The 18,851-nt window shown below is 43.5% G+C and overlaps 1 protein-coding gene across 1 annotated transcript; it reads right to left on the bottom strand.

Moving 5' to 3' along the window:
* Positions 1–946: 946 nt before the first annotated feature.
* On the bottom strand, positions 947–17,212 carry LOC104914637 (fibrillin-1-like). Its single transcript, XM_031557097.1, has 3 exons — positions 17,019–17,212; positions 14,824–14,949; positions 947–1,356 (listed from the first exon to the last, which is right to left on the bottom strand). Exons 1-3 carry the CDS (start codon positions 17,173–17,175, stop codon positions 1,175–1,177), a joined length of 465 nt encoding a protein of 154 aa, XP_031412957.1. The 5' UTR covers positions 17,176–17,212; the 3' UTR covers positions 947–1,174.
* Positions 17,213–18,851: the final 1,639 nt, after the last annotated feature.

Genomic DNA, 18,851 nt, shown 5'->3' on the forward strand with positions numbered 1-18,851 from the left:
GCCTGGGGAAAGCTTGCCTGGACTCGAGCCAGTTCTGAAAAGCTTTGAAATAGAGCCAAAATTGAGCCAAACTGAGACCAAGTGAACATGTATGTCTTAGCTTGTCAAGCAGCACACACTAGCCCAACCAAGTCCTTCATGTAGTCTACAGGATGAGGACTGCAAGACAGTGATTTCCATGCAGGCCTGGAAGTCATTTTGTTGCCAGAAACTGAATATCATGGTTGGAAGGTAGGCTACAGGATAATGTGTAAGAGCTTTCATAGCAGCTTTGTTAGCTGACAGGCTCAGCATATGTGCAGGAATGGGTGTCCCCAGTGCCCTGCCCCATGCTTGGGAAGCACCTCCTTCTCTCTACTGAATACGGAAGGAAACCAGACAGCCAGCTGAGTGCAAAGCAACTCAGTCTTGAGAGTCTGAGATCTGTGAGATGAAGCCAAGTGAGTTCTAAGCCCTACTGACCATTAGCTTAAGGCAGTAGAAATTTATGAGCCGTTACCTATGGTCTAAGCAGGAAGAAGGAGAAGATGATAAAAGTCACCATTTATTTGCATTGGTTATGAAAACCTCTAGAGCAAGCTCTCCTGCTCCTTCACTTCTGCAAAGCAAGAGGATGAAGGTACAGGTGCAGGATGTTCCTCACAACCAGGCCCCTCTTTGCTCCAGGAAGGCAGGTGTTCTCAGGTAGGTGTTCTCTTGGACCTACACACTGCACCTTGTGCCAACCACAACCACACACTGTGCCTGCAAATTCAGTTGCAGGGAGAGCAGTGATGTCTCTTGCTGACATCTAATGTGGTAGAAAAGGGGTAGGAGCACAAGGATCCTTCTTGACCTGCTGTAGGGAGCCTGCTTTGGCAGGGGAGTTGGACTTGATCTCTGGAGGTCCCTTCAAATCCCTACAATTCTGTGATTCAAACTGATTCAAATTGACCACTGTCCTATCCAGACACCTTCTACCTCAGTCCTCCTTTCAATGTCCCCAGCAGGACCCCCATGGAACACTTCAAGCACTGCAGTCCAAGTTTCTGTGGCTGGGAAATGGCAAAAGCCCTGGTCCACAGGAGCCAAGGAGGAGAGCAACAACGTCTGTGACAGTGATGGACCGCCGACATTGAACACAAACCCAGCATTTTGCAGCTATTGTGTGAACAATGTGTCCTTTTGGAATGATCTATAAATCACTGTCATGATGTGAGGTCTGGGTTTCAAGGATAGTTAGCATCTTACCAATGCAGCGGGATCCATCGTGGCTGGTCATGAAACCACGTGGACATGTGCACACGTAGCTGCCTGCTGTGTTGGTACACTCTCCACCATCACACACGCCAGAGATTGTTCCACACTCGTCCACATCTAGAAAAGAACAAACCAAAAGGGATTATGTTTTCTTGCAAACCATTTCCCACCTGCAGCATGGATTCCGGACCAGAGCTGAGATCACATAGGACAGCTGCTGTGTTAAGGACTGCCACAGGATGCTTGAAGCCCTTAGTGGACTCCCAACACTCTCCATTGAGAAAACAAGACCCTCCCCCCAATGAGTTCTTCAGAGAGCTTCATGAAGGCATGTGCCTTTCTCTCCCCCCAACAGGCTTTTGGATACGCTGAATTAAAATGTTCAGCTCAAAGGAAGTTTAGGACAGAAACACATGCTTAGCGACAAAGGTGAGGGGACAAGAAGGAGGTAGAGAAGGATATTCGGAGTGATGCCATCCCGTTTGTCTTCCTGAGAAACCATTACCTTTGATGAGTCTCATTTCTCTGGAAGTGGATGGACATCTGCTTGGTAATGGGAAGCACTGAATGAATTCCTTGCTTTGCTCGCACACACAGCCTTTGCTTTGTCTTAACCCATGAGCTCTCACAGATTTACCTTTCTGATTTTCTCCTCTATCTCACTGGGGGAAGAGTGAGCAAGTAGCTGTGTGGTACACAGCTGCCTATGGGGTTAAACCACGACACCGTGGAAAGTAATGGCATTACAGGAAGGCACAACAGCCGGCTTTCTGAGCCTCAATCCCAAAACTGAGCATCTAGTTTTGAAATCTTGCTCAGAGTTACATTCTAATCCATGCTGGCAAGATGAGAAGCTACAGTTTTCTGTGCAGTTTTCCCAATCTTCCTGTCCAGACCAGCTCAAGTAGAACTTTGAGGATATTCTTGGGGTCGCTATTTCTTATGCACTATTTGAAGAGCTTCATACCCTTATGAAAATTCTGCTTAACAACAAACGGAAAACCATGGAGAAAGGTCAAAGGCTACAGCTTAACAAACACCAAACTGTAACTGAACAGTGTGAGGACAAGGTGCAAAATACAAGCAAAGAGAAGCAGACGGTGGCGTTTGGGTGTATCTATCACCCGGGATTTGAGGAAAACCAGTGGGAAAAGACTTCCAAATTAGTAGTTTTGCAATTAGTAAGCTGTTTTCCACACATTTTGGCCAAAATGTCAGTGTTGTTAAATGTATGGGGCCCTGATACGATTCTGGAGCAGCTGACTGGAATCAAGGCTGTAGATTTGCCTCTACTGCCAACTGAAATCTCTGCCAGAAGTTGAGGTAGAATCAGATCCAACCACCAATCAGTGCACTCAAAACAATCAGTTGGTGGTTATGGTCCAGGGGATGAGTAAAAGAAGGAATATTTTCTGGAGAGATTTTTACAGTGGCAAAAAAAAAACAACACAAAAAACAAAAACCCAAACTCTTAGCAATTGGCAGAATAAGCACTTTCTGATAAACACCTTTATTTATTGTATTTTAAACCTATCACAGTTTTGCATGTGAATGGAGGGTTTTATATGCAATTTAAGTGCAGCTTAGGTCAAAGTCTGATCCTTCGAGGAGGCTTTTCTGATGTGAACAGCACAACAGACTTGCACCAGCTGTGGTGTTACCATGTGCAGAGGGTAAAGTTACTGCAGGCAAAGACAAACATGCAAAAAAACAGGCAGAACATCAATGTGTGCTATCCCTGGAGACTTTTAAGGCAAGGCTGGGCAACCTGGGCAACCTGATGGAACTGTGCTGTCCCTGCTCATTGCACGGGAGTTGGTCTGGATGGCCTTTAAAGATCCCTCCCAAATCTAAGGATTCTATGATTCTCTCATCTGGGAGTGGAAATGGAGGATGCCTTTAGAAGACATGAACTGATAGACTTCAATGATGAAAGCAGCATAAACATGCTGTCAGGGAAATGGAACTCATGGCCACTGTGGGTATGTATGAGTTACAGCAATGCATTTCAGAACTGGATAAGAAATTTCTGTATGAAATCGGTGTGGGCTGCTCAAAAGGCTACTGAGCTTCTTCCTGTCCCGTGTGAAACTGAGAAAAAAATGAGTTAGGAAGGAAATGAGTTAGGAAGGAAATGTCTGACTGTAATCTCACAGTGCCATGCAGTGGCTAGTGATGCTAATGCAGGACTGAAGACATGTAGGAGAAATACACAGCAGAAGCAAGTGGGTGATGTTACCTCTGAAAGACATCACAGTTCTGTGTGGTGCCAGCTCTTACAGCAGGATATTAATTACATGGAGTGGTTCTCAGTCCAGGGGAATGACTCAAGCCTGGAAAAACCTGTCTGACATTAACGTATTTGCAGGACTCAGTTTGGTATCTATGCAAGAAACAGGGGGATGTGACTGGATCATAAAAATAAGAAACACAAAAATGATTCTGACATCACAATGCCCTACAATCTCAAAAAGAAAAGATGAAAGGTGAAATTCAGGCTGGAGTCAAGTAGGTAGCTTTACAACAATGGTAATTAAACCGTTGTTTTGGTATCCAGGGAAAGGGCTCTCCAATACTCAGGTTGAATTCAGCTCATCTAACTTAATGCCTGTAAAAGTCAGTCTCATCTGGGAACACTCTGAGGCCACCAGAAATTTATCTCCTCAGTGAGAAAAGCCTTAGGAAAGTGTTGCATTCCTCCCCTCTGGAGATCTCACCTCCAGAGGGGAGGAGATTATCAAAGAGGAATAATCAGTTTAGACTTCAATTCCCTATCTGGTCTTGCCTTGAATCTGCAAACGAAGCCTCCCCTTCTCTGACAGGCAGCTCCAGATAGGAGATTTTCCTCCCCACCCATCACTGCAAAGCTGAACTCCTCTTTGTTCCTTGCTCACATCTCCTTCCTGTTATAGCAGCTGGATTCCCTATAAGGAATTCTGCCTCCAAGCAAACAGCTCCACAACCACCAACATTTTCCAACCAACCATCAATCCTACCTGAACATGTTTTCTTTTCCTAAGGGAAAGCTCATAACTCTGTCCCAATGGTCCACACAGGCTCTGTCGAAACTACTTCCTACACGTAATTATTTAGCAGTGCCTGAACAATTAAGGATTGGACCACTGATCTCAAGAGTCAGCTTTTTCATTAGACAGTCCACCAAGCTAATGCCCTGTTTCAGGAGGCTGTTAATTAATGTTAATTAGTTTCTCACTAAATCATGCCCTCACTACAACATCTAAATGTACCTTCAGGACAGTTCAGATGTATAGTCTCACATGAACTTCTCTACCATGAAAAATAAGGCCCTTCTTTGGAAGCAATTCCTATTCCTCCAATTACAGTGGATTCCCCAGGATAGATGTATCTCCATTGGAGAGGGACCTGGGAAATTCATCCAAGGTTCGTATCTAAGTTGTGCCTGTACCAAGTGGGAGGGGTGACTGCAGGGGTTTCACAGAACCAGTGCAATTGTTATTGGGAGCCAAACTGGGATGAGGGGGACATGAAATAGCACAGAGGTGACTGTCATGGAATTAGTATTGTCCTCAGTCCTTCAGAAACAGTCATAAACTTCATCATTGGCTCTAAAATTAGACTGCCTGCCAGGAGCCTTCACTCCTTGCTTCTCAGGCCTGGTGACTCCACTACCACTAGCCTTTGCCTGCAATGTGGGACAGTGATGGCCATCAGATAATTACAGTTTATTGCCCTTGCTCTGGCTGCACTTCATGCTGCTGAGGATCGCCCAGCCCTGCCGTGTGTCAAGGTCTCTGCAAGGCCTCTCTGCCCTTGAGGGAGTCAGCAGCTCCTCCCGTTCAGGGCTGTCCTCAAACTCAGCATCCACTCCAGTCCTGCATCCAGGCACCATCTCCAGACCAGACCCCTCCTTACACATAAAGGACTGATCCTGTAGAGAGGGGTGTGATCTGAGGGGCTTAGAGAATATCACTTTCTTTCCTTCAGTGGTGAAATCTCAGATTGAATTTGTACTTCATCTCCCAAAGGAAGTAGAAGCAATGGTTCCAATGTCAGTTTAATGGTTTTCTGCAAGAATCGAGCTCTAGGTTCATAGCTGCAGAGATACACAAAAAGATAACAATCACAGCAAAATACTAATTAATTTCAAGGGACAGCTTCTGTCATGGAGTATTTAAATGCTCTCAAGCATGAGCGCTACTATGGCAGTGCTGATCCGCCCTATGGGAAACTTTTCAATACATGGGGAATTCTGAAGATCCCATGAGAGATGCAACAAATTAAAAAAACACGAGCTTTGTGTGATGTGACTGATTGCCATCTGACACTCGAAACGTGATTTAAGCTGTGTGTGACTCTGTTTGTCCTCCTTAACCAAGGGCGAGTATGAAAGATCTAATAAATGTAATCTCTCTTATCTCTCTTGTTTCAAAGACCTAAGTTAGAATGTTTAAAGTATAATTTTAAAACTGAAAACATTGGCATCTAAGCTTGGACTCATGTTACTTGGCAGGAATGGATTTGACATGGATGTGCACTTCTGTTCTGACAATACTGAACGTATAGAAATAATCTGTTTGCAGTTTTCAAATAAATGTTGGTCTTCTGCAGATTCAGCCACAGTATAGAAAAGCCGGTATAACTGTAAACAAGCTGTAATACTTCAGGAAAGGTATTTAAGTCAAATTTGGAAGGAGTGTTAAAGGGGACAGCTGTAACTGTAACTGAAATTTCATGGAATTGCAGCACGGCCCAAGTTGGAAGGGACCCATGGGATCCTTGAGTCCAGCTCCCAGCTCCACACAGCACCACCCAAACCCAAATGTTTTGCCTGAGAATGGTGTCCCAATGCTTTTGTCTCCAGGGGATGCTGCTGCCTCAGACCCAACTTGCTCTTGGCAAGAAACCATAGGTCCCTTTCTGCAGGCTGCCTTCCATCCTCTTGTGCCCCATCTTTACACACAGCCAGGGTCACCCAGTCCCTGGTGAAGAATCCAGCATGTACTCTTGTTAATTCTATATAACTGGTGATTGCTCAGCCCTCTAATTTGTAAACAGTTCTCTGCAAGGCCTGTACAACCTCAAGGAGTCAACAGCTACTCCCAGTTTGGCATCATCTGCAAACTTAGTACAAGTTTGAGTCCTACGTTCATATCATTTACAATAATTTTGAAGAGAACTGGCCCTAACTTGGACTCTTGGGAACCCACACTAGTGAGTGTCTGCCAGACCGATGTAACCTTTTACAGTATAATCCTTTGCTCTCAACTCATTGGCCAATTGTTCACCCATTTTATTACGTACTTCTCCAGCTGCATGCTGGAAATTTTGTCCAAATGGATACTATGACAGATAGCAATCACAATCTTTGCTAAAATATGAAAAAAACAGCATCTGCTGGCTTCTCTGGGTCATCTAGATGGGTAGCTTTCCTTGTTGTAACAGGAAATTAAGTTAGTTAAACAGGACTTCCCCTCATGAATTCACGTCGGCTATGACCAATGGCCGTGCCATCTTTCAAGTGTTTTTTAATATGTTTCGGAATGAACCTCTCCATAATTTCCAAGCACTGAAGTGAGACTGACAGGCCTGTAATTATCAGGGTTTTCTTCCTTACTCTTCTTAAAAATTAGAGCAACATTTGCCAGTTTCCAGTCAACTGGGACTGCTTCAGTTTCCCAAGACCATTGAAAAATAATTGAGATAGGTCTCATAATGATACCAGTCAACTCTTTGAAATCCAGGGATGAATCCCATCAGGACTCAGAGAACAATGTGCATCCAGTCAGAGCAACAAATCCCAAACAAGTTCAGAACTGGGGGGGAGTTTATCGTTGCCACAGTCATGATCCTCAGAGTCAGGTTTCCGGGAATCATAGGGCTCATCATGAGTTTACAGAGAGGAAGAAGGCAGTAAGCACCTCTGCTTTGTCTACACCTCATTTTGTGAAGTGACCATCATTGAGTAATGGGCCAACATTATCTCTGCTGCTTCTTTTGCTGTTATCATAATTTTAAAAAGTTCTTGTTGTTGTCCCCCGCAGTACTGGTCAGCTTCAACCCTAAATGAGCTTTAGCTGCATTAATTTTCTCCCTACAATGGCAATCAGCATCTCCATAGTTCTCCTATGTTGCCCAGTCTTGCTTCTCATGTCCATGTCATCAGATATCAAGAGAGAAAGATGCATTCTTATTTGGTTTCTCAGTAACTCTAAAAGTATACTTTCAAAAGCATAATTTCTGCTGCCTTTTTTTACACAGAGTAAAAGACATTGCTTCTATCCGTGCAGTGTTCCTTTATCTCTTTGATATTCAAAGTTACTGCAGCAGATTACATGATTTGAAGCCTGGAAAGACAGCAATACAAATCTATAGAAAACACTTCCCCCACATGGGCCCCGCAGGGAATGAGATTTTATCACTACAGTCTACCCTGCCATTTAATAATAGGCCCGTGTTTGGTTACAATTTGCAGAACACTCAAAGTGAAAGACCTTTATAAAGTGAACGCTGACTATGCTATTAGAAATAACTGTTTAAAACATCCACATATCTCCCTTGAAGTTCATTGTGTCAGAGATCTGGAGGCCAGCTGACATCAGTACTTGGAATGTCAGTCACCCAAGAAAAGGTAATGTGTTGGGACAGCGGGGAGCAACAGCAACTCGCATTCCATTCTTAAGGAAAAACAGAGTTCATTCAAAAAGTTAAATGAAATGCAAATTTTTTTCTTTCCATTTAAAATCCTCACTCAGATGAGATGAGTGTTAGCAACAGAATCACCAGGAAAAAAAAGCAAATGTTTCTTAAGACTACTTTCACATCCTGTACTTTGAGAAACTGAGCTCCAGTCTTTGTTGTTGTTTCACTTCTCTCCCACCACATCTACCTTCTTTATTGTACTGAAGTGCCTCAGAGTTTTGATTCATTCAGTGCTGAAGCCCTTGGGGAAGCCTGACACAGTGGGACACACATGTGCACCTCTCATTGACCCAGCTTCCAGTTCTGCCTAGGGAATTCTTCCAACTTCAACCTGGCTACTTCATGACTTTTCCAACTTTCTGCTAAGAATTAAAGCATATTCTTTGCACTCTGCCCTTCAGACAATGGTGGAATTCAGTGTAAACGTTGATTTTGGATCTGGTCTCTCATACTGCTGGATTGGATTTGGCCTGATCACTTAATGCTGAAGATGCTGGAAGCCAAAGGCTACAGAGCTTCAGAAAGAGAGCTGCAGCCTGCAAAGCCCATCCAACTTGGGTGCCCACAGACATGCTGAAACCCCAACCTTCCCATCTGCTAAAAATGCAGGAATTGATGGAGAAAACATCTCTGTGTCACGTAGCAGAGGTCATGCCTCATCAGCCCTCTTCTCGTGCAGCACACGGGACTTTCAGGCCTTCCTTTCCAAAAAGCACAAAGAAACCACAGAGGAGAGTAAGACAGCCCTCCAAACCACACTAAATCCATGGAAATGAGCTTTTAATGGATATAAACAATGAGCTCTTTTGTAGTCATTTTGTAAGAAAATTGAAAACATGCTAATAAAATGGCTATCGTGTTCCATTTGGGAGGAAAATGGGCTGGCCTACCCTCTCAGCTCATGGAAAATACAGGAAAACTCCCTCCAATTTTAAAACATGAATGAGATTCAACAGAGCAAAAAAAATAGAGCCTTGTCTTCATCAGAAAATTTGAAATGTGGATTAGTTGTGACAAAAAGACTACTGCAGATTAGCCCTTAAGGTTATAAGTAGCATCTAATGTGTCAGTCTACAAATGCTAAATAGAAATGGGTGAGTAAAAAGAGGTGGGCTTTGTAATTAAAGGATCTATTACTCCTTGGCAGAATCTGCCGCCTGTAGAGGCAGACTGTCAAAAAAGATCTGTCTGCATGGATTTAAACAGATCTTGTTGCACACAGTATGCAATACCTTTCACCTCCTTGTCTGCTTTTTGTCTATGTGCTTTACTACATCTTGTACCTTATCATTCTAGAATAATTTTGGTTGTAGGACAGTTATTGCTTCTGGGGCAATAACTTCTGGAAAGCATCTTGGGTGACATACTGGCATTACATACTTCACTGATAACAGAGTGGGCTAGGAATTTTGTCATGCAATAGAGAAAGTGGTATTAAGAAAAGAAGTGAAATTATTGGAAGAGAACCATTAAAATTATGGAAGGAAAGGATTTATTCAGCCAGTGATTCCACCCTTGAGAACAAGCAAAGGAATTGTTCCCTTAAGTATAATCTTATAGTTGTTTCCAGGGTAATTTAAGATGTTACTCGGTGTAACAACCCCCCTTCCTTCTGATTTCTTAATAAAGATCTTTGTATAAGGAAGATGTGCCTGATTTCAGGTGTGATGTTTTTCTTCATTTTGTACCACTGTTTTCAGAAGTGTTTTCTTGTGTCCTCCACAATTGTTTTCTTCCAGAGGTGTTAAGAAGTTAGCTTGATAGACGCACACCCTTCTTTCAGACCTCGCACACTTTTAGCTCCCTGCAAACCTCAACAGATGCTGCTCTTTTCCAGTTCCTCCATCTGTCAGTTTAGCAGTAAACTGACAACACCTGCCCTCCTTGCTCACATTCTCATACAAACACAATATAAATGCAGCCCTTTGGTTTTCCCAAAGTTGGCTTTGTTTTCAGGACTTGCTAAGAGAGCAACCCCTTCTTCACCTTCAGATCTTGTCTCTCCTCTTCCTCTGTGTTCTGTGTTTCACAGAGTGCCTCTATCTATCAGAAAGTGAGCGGGCAAGCTCCCTATGCCAGAAATTTCTCGTTATGCCTTTCATAGCCCTGAGCTCAGAATTCTTGATCCCTTGAGCTCACTCAGAATACAGTGGCCAAAAGCATAAAATAAGCCACTATTTGAAACCGTCACATTCATCAAAGATGAGTTGCAGAAATAACTCTAGAACTGAGCAACCCTGTATTTGGGGGACATACAGGTTCAAATTCAAACTCGATCCTGTGTGCACGTTTTCTTGTTTTGCAGATGGAGCATTTTCATTACAGAGCTAAGCAAAGATTCATCCAGTGTATTCAACACCAGCCTTGCAGCCTTCTGATATGCTTGGGAAATTGGGGCCTACGCTTGCCTATCAGCACGGTAGATCTTGTATAAGAAAAGCATCTTTACTCTTTGGGGATTCAGAAACTGAAAATGAAGCCCTGATTCCAGGTGCCATTTGCATTAAGAGATAAGTATCAATATGGGAAGCTAACATTATCTCTGCCCAGCATCCTCCCACCAATAAACAGCCCGAAGAAGATTGGTGTTACATGCTGCTATGTTGATGGGGGAGACATCATTAATCAGCAAACACAGTGACACAGGCTCTGACCTTTGGCTCAAATACAATCCCATCTGCTGACTTCACTCCCCAGGAGGAATCTTCTAAGTAGAAAACACAAACTCCTGGGAACTACGGAAGAATTTAACAGAGGTATTTAATCTAGCTTTAATATTTCCTGGTTGCTTGGCTTGGATGAAGAATCTGAAAACAAGTGAAAACCATCTCTTCTTCCTAAGCAAGATGGTCTCAGTGCAAACTGAGAATTCACTGTTTTCACCAGCTGCAAAATAAGTACAAACAGATTCAAAAAGAGAATTGCAGCTTTGAGGTTTTATTTTTGGAGCACACCTGGATAAAGAACTTATCTTCTTATGGTTGAGGTCATTATCTTGATTTAAAACCCTGGTCCAGTGTTGCTTGGACTGTTACAATAGTACAGCTATTTTAGGAGAACAGGAATGAGGTTCTCTATCTGTTTTAACAAGTAAGCAGCTCCTGGCATATCAAAGCTTCTGCAAATTCTTTGAGACAGGGTCTAGTTTCTTTTATATCGAGGAGAGGAGAGGATGAGTTGAGAAAGGATTGGATAGGATGGGATAGGATGGGATGGGATAGTTCAATTGGAAGAGATCTGCAACGGTCATCAAGTCCAACTGCCTGACAACTTCAGGGCTAACCAAAAGTTTACGCATATGAGTGAAGGCATTATCCAAATGTCCCTTGAGTGTTGACAGGAACAGGGCACCAGCTGCCTCTCCAGGAAACCTTTATCAGTGTTTAATCACCTTCACGATTAAGAAATTTTTCCTAATGTCCAGTCTGAACCTCTCCTGGCACAGCCTTGTGTCATTCCCTTCCATTCTAAATAACAACTTCATACAGCGTTAGCGTCGGATAAACCCCTGACAAGATGCCAGTTCTCTGTTCTCCTATTCACATAGTTGCAGTGACTCACATGAAGCACATGGAGCAGTGACAGCCCAGACAAAGGTATCTTCTTCTTCTGACTTCATGGTTGGGACACGTTGGTGATTCATGTCTGGGAAACGAGCCCTCAAAAACAAACTCAACCCTGCCAGTTTAGAGCATCCTTCACGTTTATGTCGCTCTCACAGAAAGATCTGTAAGTCAACAGGTTATGCCAAAGGCAAGCACCACTCTTTTGGTGGTCTCTTTAGCGACTGAGGAAAGATAAACTACGGAACAGACACTGTAGATGCTGGAGATGTCTCTTTTTATGACTGTTCAGGAAGCAGAGTGAAAGGAAGCTGTTTATGGCTGCATCACACTGCTTTTGCAGGCATTCTGGGAAGTGAGGACCCACACAGAGGCCCCCTGCATCTGGATGACAGATTCAGACAATGGATTGTTTTTAATCTTGGTGTATAGAAAATTCCAGCTAAACTGATTTCATATGTGCTTTGTCTGGTCCCTGGCCAGCATGGGTGAGGCAGACCAAGGCAATGAGAACAATTTTTTTGCATGCTAAAGTTGGTTCTAGTATAGTCCAGCCTTGGCTCATTGACTAGTCAAATTGCATGGGACATAATTGTATATGGGGAACTGGTTTGTTGCCTGAGATCTGTGTTAAAGGACTGTTTTGGATTCTATTTCCAAGTCCACGGGTGCTGGAGAGCTGCAAGAAACCCTCCTGTTCAAACTTCAGAAAGTCTCATGGCATCCTGCCAATAAAAATCCACCGACACAGATGTTTTCTCAACATAAAAGACTGTCCAGCCCCCACGGAAGATTAACCTCCATAGCTGTGTCTCACTTTGGAAAAGTTTTTCTGAAGGGCTGAACCCAGGTCACATGGCATGCATTGACACAAACACTGCTTCAATTATACCAGCAGAGTGTATGTCTGGACTGTAGGAGAGTGGGGATATGGGAACAGTCACTTGGAAACAGTGATTTTGATTTTTCCCCCCTGAGAAATGACTCTTAGGAGGAATCTCACAGGAAACACATGCTGCAAACCCACAGTGTTAGGAAGGTGGGATTCTGGCATGCTGACTGCTTCTAATAGCTAGCTGCCTACAGCTCTGCCACTGTAAATAACTTTGCCACCTGGAAACAAACTCCAGGTTAAACATCTGGATTCTAGTGCATTCATCATCCCTGTCTTCATTAGAACAGAGCCTTGGAGAGGAATGAAAGGCAAATGTAGTTCCTGAAGCCCAGCTAGGTGGGACGGAGTTGTATGAGCACAATGAACACATTCCATCCTTAAAATGGCATACACAGGCCAGCAGGGTTTCATTATAGCATGAGCTTTCATATTCGAGACAGGAACCGTTTAACGTTGTTTTCATTTGTCAGATGTTTGGAAAATGCAACAAGTGTTTATTCCTCTACTTCTGAGAAGCGCAGCCTGCCTGGCAAGGCATAAGAACTGCTGCAAAACATTTGGGGACAGCGTGTTCTTCCTATAGAGGTCTGCACACCTCTCAGAGAACGTTCTGAGCAGTGATAGAGAAGCTGCTGAGGTTGGACCCTAAGGAACCGAAGCTAGGCTATCAACACAGCATCAAGAGTGCCCAGATCGGTGACACTGTGAATGATAATATATTGCCTGTACATAATCCTAGTCTGTGCCCCACGTTTTATAGAATCATCACAGAATAGAATCATAGAATGGGCTGGGTTGAAAAGGACCACAGTGATCATTTAGTTCCAGCCCCCTACTATGTTCAGGGTCGCCAACCACCAGCCCAGGCTGCCCAGAGCCACATCCAGCCTGGCCTTGAATGCCTGCAGGGATGGGGCATACACAGCCTCCTTGGGGTTTTACTACGGAATTCTGTGTCTTATGGTGTAGAAAAGGCGATGAAGACATTGCTTTCTGCGTGAGTTCTGAATGCAGCCAAGTGGAACAGCGAACAACTTATCCTGAGCCAGAGAGTAAATGATAGTTCCAGGAGCTCCCAGGAAGCATTCTGCTTTAATTACCACAACTAGTCTTAATGCAGTTAAATTTTCACACCCTAAACAAAACTAGCCCTCTGTTCTGAGGATCAAGTCATTTGGCCATTTCCAAACAACACTACTTATCCCCTGGAAAATATTTTGCTTGGAAACGGCAGAACAGTGCATCACTTCATCGTGCTCTGCTGAGCTGCTGAGACTGATCCTTGACATTTCCTGCACCTTTATCAACAGACTGTAATCTGACTGCTGACACTGCAGATCAGCTTGCCCACCTGCTCAGAGTAGAGCTGCACCTGCTCACCTGTGGAAGGCATCTGGGTGCGCCACCAAAGTGCTTTTAGAAGACAATTAATACTTAAACAGCATAGATAAGCACAAACCACGCCCCAGAAACACTGCATCACTTCCAAAAGAAATGCTGAAAAAGTCATTCTCATCTGCAATTCATCTGAAGAGAAGCAGGGGCTGGGATGGCATCAGTCTCCTTGATTTAAAGGAGGCTGTAGGTAGCCATACTTCTGACAAGCAATTCCTGCCTCTGCCACCAAATTTTTGTTGGTACGCAAGGACAAATTTCAGGTTCTGGTCAACACATCAGTTGGAATAATATCACCAAATCAGTGAAACAACACCATACTGATTTGTTCCACACCCTCATCCTATGAAATCAGGTCTTCTGCAGTGCAGTGATGTTATTTCTGGTTGTCTTTTTCAATCACCACAAGCCAGTTGGACTCCACTCCATTTCATTTACTCTATGAACTACAAGCACCAAGCTGCAAAAAGATAAATACCAATTGGATATGAGGGAACTATTCCTCACCATAACAGTGGCACTCCTGGGACAAGAACCCCAAAAGGACAGGTCTCAAGCATTCAAAACTCCATCAGAAAAGGCCCTGAGCAAACTGATCTAGCTTTGAAGCTAGCTCTGATCTAAGCAGAAGGCTGAGCTAGAGACCCCTTCTGCTCAATGAATCTTGTGTTGGAATTAAAGTAGCCTTCAGAAAACATCTGCAGGAAAAACAACAACAACTAAAAGCAACCAGCAAACTATTTTGAGTTTAAGAGAAGATTGGATAAGATCTGTTTCCCATTTCCTTGCTTTGCACTCCAGGAAGGAGATCAGAAATTCATACTGCAGTGCATTCTCTGACCTGCCTTGGTGCTTTGTAGAGCCCATTCCTGCTTGGAAATCAGGATCAAGGTGTGGAGGCTCTCTTGCACCTCTCTTTTCCCAGCCTTGAAGATACCCTGCATTGCTGAGAGATTCTCAGGTGTTTACGTGTTTTTCTGTTCTCAGAAAGTACTTGGAAGTAGTGTGCTGAGCAGTCTGGTGAAGCTGTGCAGATGTCTGCAGTCTTACCTTCACATCTGTGGCTGGTCTCACTCTGCTTGTGTCCAGCAGGGCATTTGCATTCATAAGAACCCACTGTGTTGATGCAGTTACCACCCTGGCAGAGTCCAGGAATGGCTTGACATTCATCCACATCTACAGGAAAAAAAAAAGCAAAGACACTGGAAATCATAGCCATTGAAACAGGTGAAGGTTCAGCTCAGATGGTGAAGAATAGATCTATAAGAAATAAGAAGCCTTGCTCCAAGTAGGTGAATTTATATTTTTCAAAGCAATTATCTACCAGTTGCATTAGCTGTAAGGACATAAAATGGACAGATTGCTGAGACAGCTACACAAAAAAAAGGGAGAGAAAAGTGTAATTTTCTCCAAAGCCAACATCCCCATGTTCAGCAAGAACCTTCATATGGATGGCAAGGCTATGATCAGTGTGGCTGCTCCCTCATGGGGGTAGTTGAGTTCGTTCCAGGCTGGTAGCTGAGATGAGAAATGGTTTGCCTGCAGCCTTTAGAGAGCAACATCTGATGCTGGGCAAAGAGGGGAACCTACAGACTGTTAGCTGTTCCATCAGCCCAGCCCCAGGACACTCAGCCTGCAGCCAAGAGCTCCTCAGCTGTGAAGGGGCACTGTTTTCCAAAGCACCTCAGGATGTTATCAGCACTTACTGCTAGATCCAGCACTTCCATGTGCAGCAGATATTGATTCTCCAGTTTTGTCTGCAGTAACAGTGACAACTCATAAATAAGCCAAGCTCACACAAAGAGACTGGGGCCATATAATGCAGATTACAATAGGCAGCCAGAAAGATCTCTGCATTTTCAGTTTTATCCTATAGACAGTGGTTGCAATAGCTTGGTCACAACAGGTAAAGGCTCAAATTGGTTGCAGATGCAGAAAGGAATTCATGCATCTCTGCATGGAGATCCCTGCAACCCACCAGTGGGGAAAAAAAAAAACAATCCTGAAGGCTGCCAACAGGATTTACTGATCAGAGCTCAACAGACCATTCTGCTGTTATTGCCTGAGTGTCCTGGATATTGAACAAAACCTCTAAACATTTTTTATGCCTATTTTAATTGTTTGTGTGATCTCAAAGGAGATATGACTTCTGTTTAGACCCAACATTAAAGTTTATAGAGCACTAAGCACCAGATACAAGAGCTGACCATGTGCTCCATTATCAACAGCACTGCTCCAGAACGAAGATACATGAAAAGGTTAATTGGTAACTTAGTTTAAAGCCTGGTGAAACATTAGCCTGATTTACTGCATCTTGCAGCACAAGGGATGTCATCTGAGAGCTATAGCATGGACAGAACCTTTAAGTGAGATAAGATTATCTTGAAAATGCAAACAGCATTGAGCAGAGAAAAATTTCACTGAAGCTATCCATCAAACCTCAGTGTGCGGAAGATCTGATCAGAAACTGGAGCTACAGATCCACATGAAAAATTCTAGATTTTATTTTACTTGTGTTTTAAATTGAAGGTGACCAGGAAAATCCATATATTGAAACTGTCTCAACATGGAAATCCCCAACAAGTTTATTTGGGATCTATCCAGATGTCTGAATACATCTATCATAACATGTTAGAAAACCAAATATCTACATGCACATTAATTAAATTATAATATAAAAAGTTTTACAAGTCTTATGAAGGAAAAATGAACAAGGAGGGCAGGTATTAGGTCAGAGGAAATGGAATAAAATGATAAAGTTGAGATATCCACTTTTATTCAAATAATTCCAAACGTTCCCTTTGGAAACATAACTAAAGGCAACACAATCCACAAGCAGTCGTATCTCATGAAATATTTCCAGCTGAAGATATTTCTACTTGCAGCGCTGGTAAAACCTGAACACACACAAACATTTCTTTCCCCCAAATCGCTTTCTTGATTAAGGGGAACAAACTTTGGCCTCTAGCAATAGGCAAAAAAGGGTCATTCTTGGATGCCCTTATCTTGGTCCCAAACACATAACAGTTTTTGTCATCTATGAAGAATATCACTGAAGCGGTTGTCAGGTGGGAGAGCTAAATCCATGGTCATGCTTTGTGACATATAAGGATAGATATAGCACATATATTTACACAAATAAATGTTTTCTGTACTGAAGCTCCTGGCAGACAACCTTCACTTGAGCTTTCAGTACACATCAGGATGGATAAGAGAAAATCCTCTTATGTGTTCATGACATTTACCTTGGCAGGCTCCAGTGCGAATGTTGGGAATGAAACCTCGTCGGCAAGGGTGAGGTTGGGCAGGGCACATCTCACACGGGTGACCCCACGCCCGTCCAATGGTGGCACAGCACATGGTCTTGGTACAGACGATCCCGCTGAGTTGGCCCTGACACATCTGGTTATTTACTTGGCTAAAGCAGGGACCGGTACGATAGTCTGGGGGAAAATAAAAACAGCCACAGGTTAGATCGAGATACAGGTGCAAGGTTGTCTGTCTAAACAGCCTGTCTAGTCATACTGGATCTATTTCTCATCCTACCAGCAAAGTTTTTCAAGTCCAGACACAGAATCATAGAATCATAGTCACCAAGGTTGGAAAAGACCTCCAAGATTATCCAGTCCAACCATCACCTACCATCAACATTTCCCCACTAAACCACGTCCTTTAGTACAACACCTAAATATTTCTTGAACACTTCCATGGACAAGTTAAGTAGCAAAAATGTTAAATAGCCATAGGAAGAACAAAGATTTAAAACTAAACTAGAAGCTAGCACTGGAGGTAGTGGCTGCCTTTCACCCGCCTTTCAAGAGACCACTGGGAGGTTCCCCGAGTCAGCTCTCCCTGGTTTCCTCAGGCTCATCCCAGGAGCTACAGTTACTTTATGTATTTGGTCAGCGTTCTACAAGCACTGGCCCAAAACTAATTCAAAATGCAACATCAGGCAAAGGGGAGATTTCGGGGCTGCAAACTCAGCTGTTCTGTGAACTGCTGGCCACAGTGAAACAATCAAACTTCATATAAATTAGATTAACTGGAGAGAAGGTAATGGCAATGGCTTTAAATTAAAAAAGAGTAGATTGAGATTAGATATTTGGAAGAAACTCTTAACTATGAAGCTGGTCAGGCACTGGAAAGAGTTGCCCAGAGAAGTTGTGGATGTCTGATCCATGGAAGTGTGGAGGGCCAGAATGGATGGAGCTCTGAGCAACCTGGAGATGAGGAAAGTGTCCCTGCCCCTGGCAAGGGGACTGGAACTGAATGGGCTTTAAGGCTCTAGGGACAAAGACACTTATCACAGAATTGTAGGGGTTGGAAGGGACCTCTAGAGATCATCGAGACCAACCCCCTGCCAAAGCAGGTTCCCTACACCAGGTCGCACAGGTAGGCGTCCAGGCAAGACTTGAGTATCTCCAGAGAAGGAGACTCCACAACCCCCCTGGGCAGCCTTAGGGCCTGGCAATCCAAGTAACATATACATATAGGCAAAGTAAGGATATCATTTTAGTCCTCAAGGACATCCTTTCATCTCCAGCGTCCCATTGCTATACTCAATAAATGTAAATCTCATACCTCCAGGTCAGGAAAATTTATAAAACAATCTTGTTTCAAGATACTGGGTCCCTTACTGTGACCCTGCAATATAAATGAGCTCTCAGGCAGTCAGTCAATACAATCACACAGCACCAAAGGAGAGAGATGAAGGCACTATGCTCATAATCCTCCCAGTTTCAGGCACCTAAAGATTATGTATATATAAGTACATAACTGAAGGTGCTCCTCATTTAGAACAATGGACTTTAAGTCACCATTCCCTTCAGCATCTTCAATACCTATCTCAGGACAGAGGGAGATCCACCAACTAACTTACATTACACAAAAGCTGGACCTGGCTAGCTCCCATGCACCCTGCAGTGAAAGGCAAATGGGGCTCACAGCCATATGCTTTAGAAGCAGGATTCACAGCTGTCTGCTGAGAATGAATGACAGCACTGTGATAAGCTCAGACAATCAGTTCAGCTGGCTGTTCTATTAAAGCAATAAACAATTTAGGCTTTACCTTCCTATAG

Source organism: Meleagris gallopavo, chromosome 30, assembly GCF_000146605.3.
Source record: "Meleagris gallopavo isolate NT-WF06-2002-E0010 breed Aviagen turkey brand Nicholas breeding stock chromosome 30, Turkey_5.1, whole genome shotgun sequence".
NCBI lineage: Eukaryota > Metazoa > Chordata > Aves > Galliformes > Phasianidae > Meleagris > Meleagris gallopavo.

Bases quoted from the DNA above. Each gene is read 5' to 3' on its own strand.
- LOC104914637 (XM_031557097.1), bottom strand. From the start codon at position 17,175: ATGTGTCAGGGCCAACTCAGCGGGATCGTCTGTACCAAGACCATGTGC. The intron at 14,950-17,018 runs GTAAATGTCATG...TTTTTCCTGTAG, and splicing joins TCGCACTGGAGCCTGCCAAG to ATGTGGATGAATGTCAAGCC. The intron at 1,357-14,823 runs GTAAGACTGCAG...GTTCTTTTCTAG, and splicing joins GACCAGCCACAGATGTGAAG to ATGTGGACGAGTGTGGAACA.